At 41.5% G+C, this 12,520-nt stretch overlaps 1 protein-coding gene across 5 annotated transcripts in view; it reads right to left on the reverse strand.

Annotated features, from left to right (window-relative positions):
• Positions 1–776: 776 nt before the first annotated feature.
• eif2b3 (eukaryotic translation initiation factor 2B, subunit 3 gamma) overlaps positions 777–12,520 on the reverse strand; it is a 156,701-nt gene continuing 144,957 nt past the window's right edge. For 4 of the 5 annotated variants that reach the window (XM_085983128.1, XM_085983130.1, XM_085983129.1 and 1 more), the window contains exons 11-12: positions 11,474–11,577; positions 777–2,277 (exon numbers count right to left, since the gene is read on the reverse strand). In XM_085983128.1, the coding sequence (XP_085839254.1) occupies positions 2,225–2,277; positions 11,474–11,577 (157 nt within the window). In that variant the 3' untranslated portion in view covers positions 777–2,224. The remainder of the gene's footprint in view (positions 2,278–11,473; positions 11,578–12,520) is intronic. The other variant, XM_085983127.1, reaches the window with a different exon arrangement.

A 12,520-nucleotide genomic window follows, 5' to 3' on the forward strand; every position in this document is an offset into this window, starting at 1 on the left:
TGCCAGTGAGCTCAAAAACATGAAAAGAAATATTAATTCACCAACAGGGGCATCCCTCACCAGAAGCAGAAAATTATCAATTTTTATATGTACACACATTGTTTTATGCATGCTTAATCTATATTAAAATATATGCATATAGCAAGCACTTGCTTTAATCGTCATGTTAAAATTGGAAGTTTTCTTCCAAATATCATCTCCAAGAATCTTGATCCAAGGCCTGTTCTGTTGTGAAAGTAGTGTGCAACGTGTGTTGCAATTTGTCAGCAAAGGATGCCATAATTGTAAAAGCATCTAAAAGCACTTGGGCTTAAAAACGCAAGTCCAAACTTTTTTTCCCCATTTGAGGAATTATGCATGATTCAGGAAGACCCAACTTGGAGAATGGGCAGGACATTTGGGGAGTTCAGATGATGCTTATAAACTACTTGCATTTTGATCCAATGGTTTACAAATAGCTATCCATTTTATTAATACACCATCTGACTCTCTTGATTAAATAACTGCTGGTCACTCAGGAGTGCAAAGTTCAAAACCATGAGATTCTTTCAGCCTTGAGGAATACAATCCCAATCAAGCTCTCTGTACAATTCTGAGATTTACGTTTTCATTGAATTATATTGATTTTGGTTGGTATCTTCAGCTACTGTCACTGCACTTTTGGCAATAATTCTCATGTGGACCAACATCACGCCAGTATAAAAATGTTTTTGCAATATGTCCTTGGGATATTCTGTAAATTGTAAATATTACAAATCAAAGCAAACACCAAGGTGTAAACAGATCTTTCTTTTATTGAGGTAAATACAGACAAACTGCAGGAACCTTATAAATCTGTACTATCAGTATTCGGGATGAGCAATCGGTTGGGATCTCGTAGGCTTCTTTAAAGGGCAGTTACTTTCTGCATTTACTTGATGTAGCCCATTCAAATAAGAAAAATCATACCTGAATCTGTCTGTGAGATTAAATAAATAACATGGATAAATATTTGGTGACATGCTAAATGGCAGATACAGAAACGTCATCTCTGAACCATCACTCATTTTCATACATGAAATGTTAAGAGTAAAAATTGGATGAAAACTGGCAGGTTTAACAGCTAAGCATCTGGGTCAGATAGTTCAAGTTCAAATAGCAGCACTGTCTTAATGTTCAAACTTGATTGCCACTCTATAGGCGAGATCCACTGGCTCTTGGGTAGGTTTGCCAATGGGAAAACTTTACAATGGTAGAGAGTTCTAATTTTGGTGTTGGGAAGAGACCGGTTCCCTTTACCTCTGGCAGGTGAATTTGGAGCAGCAGTTTGTGGAGAAGTCTGGAGCTCAGATGGTCCCACCTGGGGTCATGTTATTTCACCCAGGTTTGCACCCTGACATTAGTCCCACTTGTTTTACTTCTTATTGATTATTGCAAACTCAAATGTAATATAATTTGTCTTGGTTCACTTCCCCCTACTCCCTGGCACCATTAACTAGCTGAGAGGAAGTTAGATTTCTCATCCCCTCTTACATCTTTACCAAAGATCATCATATAATTCGCTCGTTGCTTTTCTCTCTGTACATGCTTTGCTTCTGTTCAGTGCCGCCTTCTCCTGGAACAGATGCAAACCCATGTCCTATAATTCTACGGCATAGCACGTTAACATGAGCCGTGACTTAATTTCTACTGATATTCCTGCGAGATTAATATGTTCATATAATGATTTCATACTCATGAGAAAGAAATTATGAATGAGGTCATCACGACTTGCAAGCATGAGAATCTCCTGCATGACTACCGCCTTATCAAAGTTATTAGTACACAGTAGAATTCCAATCATTCTTTTTTAAAACTCTGATCATTTAAGGTTGTTTCAAAAGTGGGATTTTCATAGAAATATTTAAGGAAAATACCTGCCACCTACCATTCTCACTGATCTTAATTAGCTGTTGCATGAACTGGGGTCATCAAGATTTTTATCAACAGACATTCCTGACATATTCCTCTAAGAAAACAGTACCATCTTGTAGGTGTCCAAGAAATGGCTTTTAAAACCCCCCAATACCAATCAACATCTTGGACGACAGAAATGAGCTCTTAAAGGAGCAGAGTCAATTCAAACCCAGTGCCCATTCCTATTCAGTGTTTAATATGTCTCGCAATGATCCGTGGGCGCTGTTCCATATCTGATGATGTCCAGATGAACAACAACCACAGTGGTTCCAGAACATCAGCAATATTATCATATCTCCATCAAGCGATCATTGTCCACTATCACTTCATTCACGTGTTTTACTGCAAGAACAAAAGGGGGGGGAAGAAACATTGAGCACGAGAGGACAATATAAAGAACTAAGAATTTTATGTGATGTTATTAACAGTAATACTCCCTGCAAAAAACACATGTACTTACCTGAAATTTCACCTCTACTGTTACTGGCTGAGGACACGGTATAAAGTAATACTTTTTAATGCAATGGTTTTCCAAGCAAATAACTTACTAAGCATAGTCTAGCTGTGTATTTTTATAGAAATCAAATCACACTAGCTAGCTGAAAGCTAGACACGCAAGGACTGTTATGTGAACATTGATAATTAATGGGTGATTAATGATGTATATTACAGATCAAAAGGTTGGAAGGTCACCTTTGATGTGGGAGTTTTAACCTTTCTGGACACCCTTCCTTTTCTAGGTAAAACATTTAGTCAGGGGCTCCCTTTGGGAATGATTTATTTTAACTCTACTTCAAAACAATACTTTTCAGCCATTTGGGTTCCGACTCCCTATATCAAGCACCATTCCCTGACCAAGAGTAGCGACAGTCATTAACACAGCTTCACTATGTGTGGTATGTGTGTGTTTATTCCTGCACTGTGGGACTACAAATTACTCCAAGTCAAATCCCTGATGTCAGCATTCACTTTTTTTTTAATAAAAAAGGGCATTTATGACCCTTAGACTATTGGTAGGTTGAAAACATTTTTCTCTGAGTTACACAGTTTGTAGGTTTTCAGCTCATGCACAGTGATGCTAAAACAAACACTATTTCAGTAATGAAGCTATTTAAATGTCACAACTACCCTCAACTATAAAAATAAACACTTGAAATACAATTTTACTGGAAAATAAAAAAAAATTAAAAGTAATTTGCTTGCTCTTTTGTCACTTGTCCCATTCTCAGTAGAAACTTGTAAAGATGCACGAGGTTGCTCAGCATTTGAAAAAGAGAAAAACCTGGGGCAAAATGTTTATTTTTTCCCCTTTCTGATGCAGATTGACTTACTGTGATTTTCTATTTTTATTTAAAAACTGGGTTTTAATTAGTTACAAACCAGCTGTGAATTCTGTTTCTTTCTTAGCCCATTGAAAACCAGGAGATGATTAACATACTTGATATCAATCTGTGATGTGTTTTTACATATCAAAACAGGAAGGGTCTGCCAACGAACTGATACACTCATCTGTAGCTCACAGAACAGTGCGCCAAGACAAGTAAATTAGTTAAAGTTAACATTCTAGTGCAGCACTGAGGGAGTTCTGCACTGTCTTTCGGATGAGACGTTAAGCCGAGGCGCCGTCTGTCCTCAGGTGGATGTAAAAGATCCCATGACACTATTTTGAACAAGAGCAGGGGAGTTCTCCTCATGTCCTGGCCAATATTTGTCTCTCAACCAACATCACTTTAAAAAAAAAATTGTCTGGCCATTATCTCATTGCTGTTTGTGAGACCTTGCTGTGCGCTAATTGGCTGGCACATTTCCAACAGTACAAGGTGATTATAGTTCCAAAGTATTTAATTCCTGTAAAGTGCTTTGGGATGTCCCGAGCTCGTAAAAGGCGCTATATAAATGTAAGTCCTAGGGGTGCAATAGTGACACTTACCTTTAAACAGACCTTAACAACTGCTATTCTATGCTGTAGTGAATGGAAAGTTTTGTTTATGGGCAAATTATGATCTTAACCATGTTGTATTATCAGTTGAAATTTGTTATTTTCTATTAGTGTTTCATTTTTATTTTGCACAAATTGTAAGAAAAATGAAGTAAATGTACAAAGCAACAAATAGCCCTTGCCCAGCTGTGAGGATGTCATGGTTCCCAATCTTGAACTGTGCTTGGGAATTGCACTAGAAATTAATCTTTTACTAACCATTTTAATATATAATGAAAGGATTTCATATTGCACATTTCTCCTCCAAAGGAAAATGACCATCAAAAAGTATTATTTAAAAATACACAGAATTTAATTCGCTGGTGAAAGACTGGTGAGCTCACCTTGATGGGGCTCATTAGTTATCAGTCTTTCAAACTTAAAAAATAAACAGTATTCCTGCCATGGCAATCCGTTATCCTCCATCAACATCTCATAAAAGTAAAGGCGTTTGTTGATTGATCGTGAGTGAGGTAATGATTTATAAATTATGTCTTAAGGTGCAAAATGGTGCTACTGTGAATTAGTCATTAAGAGCGAGGAGGAAGGGGCTTGTAAGAGAAACCTATGAATAATTCAAACCTAGTTGAGCTGGTGAATAACTTTAGATAAGACTGGCTATAGGTTTAAATAGTGGGGGAGGTGTTAATGTTCTAATTGATTACAATGTGTACTGGTCCACGCCTTAACTTAATAATTTTTCATGCAACTGCATATTGAATTCTTAACTTAATACTGAAGGTATTTTACAAAATTTATTTTATAGGACTGAATATTTTTGTTGGCCTGCAGAGATCTGTATTTCCTGAACATACGGACATTTGAACAATAAACTTGGTCTTTGCAAGCAGAAGAAAAACAGCACATGTATAAAAAAAAATCAATAAAAATACTACTTCCTTTAAGAAAATCTATTTATGCAGACCTGCTTCTCCACTATCCTATCTATGATGTATTGTAAATCATTAATAATAAAAAATGCACTGTTTTACAAGAAAATCCCCTTGTAAAAGTCACTAAGTCAGCCTGAAATCCTGTTGTTTGAATCTGTAGAGGATAAAGGCCTTGCAGCTTTTGCCAGAGCGGACACTGTTCCTGACAGATGTTAAGCTCATCTCATGATGGATCGTATTGGCTCAGGACAATGACCCTTTTGTAGGAGATTCAAATGTCAGAACAACAGAGAGCTTAGTGTAAAGCCAATTTCCCTTTGCTTGGGGTGGGGAGGAAGAGAAATCTGCTTGCAAGCTCAAGGATAGATTGCTGCTGCCTGTGATAGCTTTTAGTGTAAAAGGTTAGTTCCTAGGCCAGGACCACCAAGAAACTCATTCCCTCAGGACCAACTGCTGCAGGTTGGCTTATGCGATTGAACATACCGATTTTTGTAAATACAGTATAAAAAGACAACAAAAACATTTTATATCAGGAATAAAAATGATAATTTATCCACACATTTTTCAAGAGGAAAAGTTAGGCCCATAATACCATTCAATATTGCTTTCAGCAAAAGGATTTAAATGATAAAATACTGTATCATTCTGTTATATACCTTCAGTTTTGAAAATAAAAACTTTTATTACTCTGCTAGTCTATTCTCACCAGCTGTTGTTGCTCTGCCTCCTCCAACTGCAATCCTCTCTGTAATTACCATGTTGTGCAACATGCAGCACACTACAATGATGCAGGAGACTTTATCTGGAGCATATTGTAGGCATCCCCCAGAACTATCCAAGCACCTGAATCTACGCTTCAGGAGCCATATAGTGTGCTCAATGCTGATGGTCCAACTGGACATTAATTGAGTGAAAGACCTTCCTGTTGACAAAAGCTGCTGGCTGGTCTTCTGCTGCCTTGACAGCTACACAAGTGTACTCTTGTCAGCCCTTGGACACAATGGAAGCCAGCCACTACTGCCCATCCCAGAGCTGAGTGCTGGCAGCCACAGGAAAGGTGATGTATTGGCATATAAGACAGTGGTGTCCTGCTTGATGCACCTGTGCACTGCAGACTGGGAAATGTTCCTGGAAGGAGCCAAAAAAAGTTAAAGGCGGTGGTGACTTTAACAGCCACTGTCAAAACATGGCTACCTGGCACAGCAGGCAACGGGTCTTGTTGCAGGAGGCTGTAGGGATGCCTGCTTGGAGAAGTGCAGCCTTAACATGCACTGCTCCTGCAAGATATCCAGGAAACTCACTCTTGGCTGTTTAAGACTTTCTACGAGCAGCCAACTTCACCTGCTGTCTTCCAACAGCCTGCTATTCCTCCTGGGTGTTGAAGCTGCTGCTATTGTTGCAACTGCTGCTTCTCATCCTCCATCCAAAGCAATAAAACAAGAATAACACCCATGATAAGCTGTGAGTGCTTATTCAAGGCGAGTAATGCAAAAAAAATTCCAAAACTAGAAACTAGAGTTTAGAGGAATGAGAGGGGATCTCATTGAAACCTATAACATTCTGACAGGGCTAGACAGACTGGATGCAGGGAGGACGTTTCCCCTGGCTGGGGGGTCTAGAATGAGGGGTCACAGTCTCAGGATACGGGGTAGGACATTTAGGACTGATGAGGAGAAATTTCTTCACTCAGAGGGTGGTGAACCTGTGGAATTCTCTACCACAGAAGGCTGTGGCGGCCAAGTCACTGCATATATTTAAGGAGATAGATAGATAGATTTCTAGACACAAAAGGCATCAAGGGGAATGGGGAGAGAGCAGGAATATGGTATTGAGAGGATCAGCCATGATCACAGAAATCACAGAAACCCCACAGTGCAGATAGAGGCCATTTCGGCCCATCGAGCCTGCACCGACACATATCCCACCCGATCCCCGTAACCCCTACACCAACACATATCCCACCCTATCCCCGTAACCCCACGTATTTAATTCCCCTAACACTAAGGGTCAATTTATCATAGCCAATCATCCTAACCCGCACATCTTTGGACTGTGGGAGGAAACCGGAGCACCCGGAGGAAACCCACGCAAACACGGGGAGAATGTGCAAACTCCACACAGACAGTCACCCGAGGCCGGATTCGAACCCGGGTCCCTGGCGCTGTGAGGCAACAGTGCTAACCACTATGCCACTGTGCTGCCCATCATATTGAATGGCGGAGCAGGCTCGAAGGGCCAAATGGCCTACTCCTGCTCCTATTTTTCTATGTTTCTATCCCCAAGCTCAAAAGTTCCATGGATATCCAAAAAGCACAATAGCACTCAGATCCCTATAATCCGAGTGCCCACACCTAAATGCCCCATTAAAAAGTGCATCCAGTGGCTCTCTGAAACCAATCCCTCTAGTTTTACTTAGCAGGTCGACTGCTGGTGGGACTTCCGATTTTGAGTTAAAAATGTCAGGGTCCTAGTTTGCATGTATTTATGAGGTTAAAACCACCCCCAATTACTCCAAATAGCAAGTCTATTTTATTATAGTCTCTATAGCATGTCTCTAGCTCATGATGTCCACTTGGGAAGGCTGAAGGTGGACAGTAAGGCCTGGAAACATGCTCCCAGACTTCTACTAATGCTCTTCTATGAGTGGATACCTGGAAATGTGCAAGAGTGTCCGTACCCCTGGGAGTTCTGACCCTCCAACTTTTCCTTGTTCTGCTCAGCACCTCCCCAACAAGGCACAAAGCCTTTCCATTCTGGTTTATAAATGTCCATTTGATTTGTCATTATGGCCATGGAGCTTCGAGGTCCTGCTGTGCATTACATGCTAGGTAGGGAGTTACATTTTTTTTATTCGTTCCTAGGATGTGGGCGTAACTGGCAAGGCCAGCATTTATTGCCCATCCCTAATTGCCCTTGAGAAGGTGGTGGTGAGCCGCCTTCTTGAGCTGCTGCAGTCCGTGTGGTGAAGGTACTCCCACAGTACTGTTAGGGAGGGAGCTCCAGGATTTTGACCCAGTGACGATAAAGGAACGGCGATATACTTCTAAGTCAGGATGGTGTGTGACTTAGAGGGCAACTTGGAGGTGGTGGTATTCCCATGCGCCTGCTGCCCTTGTCCTTCTAGGTGGAAGAGGTCGTGGGTCTGGGAGGTGCTGCAGCGCATCTTGTAGATGGTACACACTGCAGCCACAGTGCGCCGGTGGTGGAGAGTGTGAATGTTTAGGGTGGTGGATGGGGTGCCAATCAAGCAGGCTGCTTTGTCCTGGATGGTGTCAAGCTTCTTGAGTGTTGGTGGAGTTGCACTCATCCAGGCAAGTGGAGAGTATTCCATCACACTTCTGACTTGTGCCTTGTATTTAGTGGAAAGGCTTTGGGGAGTCAGAAGGTGAGACACTTGCCACAGAATACCCAGCCTCTGACCTGCTCTTATAGCCACAGTATTTATGTGGATGGTCCAGTTAAGTTTCTGGTCACTGGTGATCCCCCAGGGTGCTGATGGTGGGGGATTCAGCGATGGTAATGCCGTTGAATGTCATGGGGAGGTGATTAGTCTCTCGCTTGTTGGAGAAAGTCATTGCCTGGCACTTGTGTGGCGCAAATGTTATCTGCCGCTTATCAGCCCAAGCCTGAATGTCATCCAGGTCTTGCTGCATTCGGGCATGGACTGTTTTCATTATCTGAGGAGTTGCGAATGGAACTGAACACTGTTCAATCATCAGCGAACATTCCCATTTCTGACCTTATGCTGGAGGGAAGGCCATTGATGAAGCAGTTGAAGATGGTTGGGCCTAGAATACTGCCCTGAGGAACTGCTGCAGCGATGTCCTGGGGTGGAGATGATTGACCTTCAACCACCACAGCCATCTTCCTTTGTGCTAGGTATGACTCCAGCCAATGTAGAGATCCCGCCCCCCCCAATTCCCATTGACTTCAGTTTTACTAGGGCTCCTTGATGCTACACTCGGTCAAATGCTGCCTTGATGTCAAGGGCAGTCACTCTCAGCTCACCTCTGGAATTCAGCTCTTTTGTCCATGTTTGGACCAAGACCAATGAAAATATTTTGTCTCATCACTGGACATGGACAGTTTCTTGAGAAATAATGCATTCTATATTTTAAGAAGAAATTTGCTTTCCCGTGCAGAGAATATTAAATGAATGGTAGTGTGTTACAAGATTAGAGATATTCAAGGGGTCTGAATGATGTGTAGTGTTTACATAGGATTACATAGGACATACAGCATAGAAACAGGCCATTCTGCCCAACCAGTCCATACAGCTGTTTATGCTTCACTTGAGCCTCCGCCTGTCTTTCCTCATCTAACTCTATCGGCATGACCCTGTATTCCCTTCTCCCTCATATGCTCGTCTAGCCTCCCCTTAAATGCATCGATACTATTCGTTTCAACCACACCCTGTGGTAGCGCGTTCCACATTCTCACCGCTCTATGGGTAAAGAAGTTCCTTCTGAATTCCCTATTTGATTTCTTGGTGACCATCTTCTATTGATGGCCTCTATAGTTTTGCTCTTCCCCACAAGTGGAAACACTCTGTATCTACTCTATCAAAACCTTTCAATATTTTAAAGAGCTCTATTAGGTCACCCCTCAGCCTTCTCTTTTCAAGGTGTTCATCCTTTCCCAATAAGTATACCCTCACATTTCTGGTATCATCCTTGTAAATCTTCTCTGCACCCTTTCCAGTGCCTCTATGTCCTTTTTATAATATGGCGACCAGAATTGTACGCAGTACTCCAAGTGTGGTGTAACCAAGGTTCGATACAAATCTGTGTGTCTCTCAGTCATTACTAGACTACAGAACCGATGATCATGGTGATTTTACTGCCAGATTTTCAGTTCTAGTCACTTCAGGCAAATTTATTTTTCCACAGGCTACAAAAAAGATTCTTTTCTCTTTCACCCCTCCCCCAAAAAGCAAAAAGTGTGCGCTACTTAGTACTAAAATATTCCGTGGTTTCACAATAGTTTCTGTAATCCTGGGCCATGTAAATATCTGGAGAATGAAAATGGTGGACTGACATAAGTTATAATGTTAGGTTGGTCCCAGTGTTTTGTTAGATTAGTTTTGGGGTCAGGAAAAATTTGAACAGAACTTTTACATTCTAGCAAATTTTATCTAGGATTATTCAACTTTCTCAGAACGATGGGTGGAAGTCCCTGATCAGGCAAATTTGTATGTGGAATGAACAACTAGTTTCGATTAGTTTTTTTTCCCTGAGGCCTTTTAGTCAGCACAAGCACTATTCGGTAAGGCTCTTGGATCAGCTTCTGATCGTTCTCTTTAAAATTTTAATAAGGTTTTCACAAACAATCCTGTGAACACATGTTTACCAAAATATTTCACCTGCTCAAAACATCCATTGAGAGTAGGAATACTCTCAAAAATTTTCTATAAAAAAAAATTTGAGTACTAGGCAAGGCGATTGAGAACGAGAAGCGCACAAGAGAAATTTTATCGCTCCCAGGGCTGGTTGAAAAATGTGGTTGTGGCAATTCTGCCAGCTGTCAAATGTATTTACTGTAAACCAAATGTTTAATTGTTTAATGAAAAAGTTAAATGTCCTGAAAACTTTTTATACGGCAATGTTTAAACTAATAAAGGATGTTTGAAACAATAAAGCTCTGAATATTGTCTTTAAATTGTAATTATTTGTATAATAAATTCAACACATTTTCAATTAAACTAAACAGTGTTTATGCTGTTGGTAATGCTATTTGCATCAATAGTTGACTGTGTGGTAAACATGTAGTAAAATAATTCAACATTTTCATTGTACAATTAAACATTGAACTTAGAATGGAGAGATACATATTTGACAGCTGCTGGGATGTCAAGCCCCAATGTCTGGCAACCAGATCTGGAAAAGAAAGCAGTATCACAACATTTAGTGCAGTATTTAATTTAAATAAAAGAAACAAATGGCCAAGCGCCTGATCTCAATGAGGACCGTGACCAGAGAGTGCCGAGTGGAGGTGAGTCGCTTTGCCACAGAACGGAGAAGAAAAGTTACTTTTTCATAATTGAGAGGAAGAAAAAGCTCAGGTTCACTCTAAGATCTGATTAAACAGCAGCATTGGCAGAGGCTTGGTGACAAGTCCTCTTAACTGTGGAATATTATGATACTTGGGAGGGAGGGGACTTAAAAAAAAAAGTGCATACGCTTCTATTTTTAACTCTTAAAGGATGCACTCTACATAACGTTTTAATTTCTAGAGTCACACTTCACAAGTTTAATTATTAAAACTATGTTAACTTATGGTGCGTGCTAATTTAATTGCAACAGTTTTCAGCAAGAGTCAATAGCTGCTTTAACCGAAGGGAAATTAAATGCCACAAAGAGCTGAGAGAAATATTCATGGAAGTAGAATTTAGGATTTTAGGGATCTTAGGTGTGACAATGAGCTCCAAATCTCAGCCGTGTCTCCTTAATTGGAGTTATGGGAAAACCTGAGTCATCCTCGAGGCTGGTTTATGAGGGGTACTATAGAAGCCTAGAAAGAGGTCATCTGGCCACAATTTTGGTCATGGAATGGCACATGCTGAAAATATACATATAAAAAAAACTAGGTTTACAATTGGTGCTTCATCACAGTAATTCTACACTTTTTCTGCTTGCAAGTAGATAGTGAATATTAATAAATTTCTTACATTTTGCATCAACACACTGTGTACTTCCCACCAGACAATCCTTGAGGTCAGCCCCTTTTTCAATGGCTGCTCCATTGCAAATAACACTGCCCTGTATGCAGCACCTGCAAAATAAAACAGGGATTAAAAATATCACTAAAAAAATTATTTTGATCGGACACAGGTTTGCACACAATCACAATCCACACAGTGGGGTCCCCATATCAGTCAGGCCATCTTTTAAAAATGTGCTGCGCAAAAGCCAGGTGTTTCCCCACAAGGGAGGATGAGGGAAACAATTAGCAGGCAAATCATCCTGCCCAATCTTGCACACCTTTGTGCTTCAATCTGGATTTCTCTCTTCTTCCTCTTAGGCAGTCCCTCGGAACCGAGGATGACTTGCTTCCACATAAAAAAATGAGTTCTCAGGTGACCGATGAGTCCAATGCGGGACCTACAGTCTCTGTCACAGGTGGGGCAGACGGTGGGTGGGTGGGGTGCTTGGGTTGACGTGCGCTCCTTGCGCTTCGCTTCCGCTTGTTCCCGGCGAAGAGACTCGAGGTGTTCGGCGCCTTCCCGGATGCTCCTCCTCCACTTTGTGCGGTCTTGGGCCAGGGATTCCCAGGTGTCGATGGGGATGTTACACTTTTTCAAGGAGGCTTTGAGGGTGTCCTTGAAGCGTTTCCTCTGCCCGCCTGGGGCTCTCTTGCCGTGCCAGAGCTCCGAGCAGAGCGCTTGTTTTGGGAGTCTCGTATCGGGCATGCGGACAATGTGACCCGTCCATCGGAGCTGATTGAACGTGGTCAAAGCTTCAATGATGGGGGTGTTGGCCTGAGCAAGAACACTGACATTGATGCGCCTATCCTGCCAATGGATTTGCAGGATCTTGCGGAGGCAGCATTGGTGGTACCTCTCCAGTGCTTTGAGGTGCCTGCTGTACATGGTCCATGTCTCTGAGGCATACAGCAGGGCGGGTATCACTGCTGCTCTGTAGGCCATGAGCTTAGTGCCAGGTTTGAGGTCCTGGTCTTCAAACACTCTCTTCCTCAGGCGGCCGAAGGCTGCACT

The sequence above is a fragment of the Somniosus microcephalus genome, chromosome 3 (assembly GCF_052327205.1).
Source record: "Somniosus microcephalus isolate GS21.2 chromosome 3, FLI_Smic_1.0, whole genome shotgun sequence".
Lineage (NCBI taxonomy): Eukaryota > Metazoa > Chordata > Chondrichthyes > Squaliformes > Somniosidae > Somniosus > Somniosus microcephalus.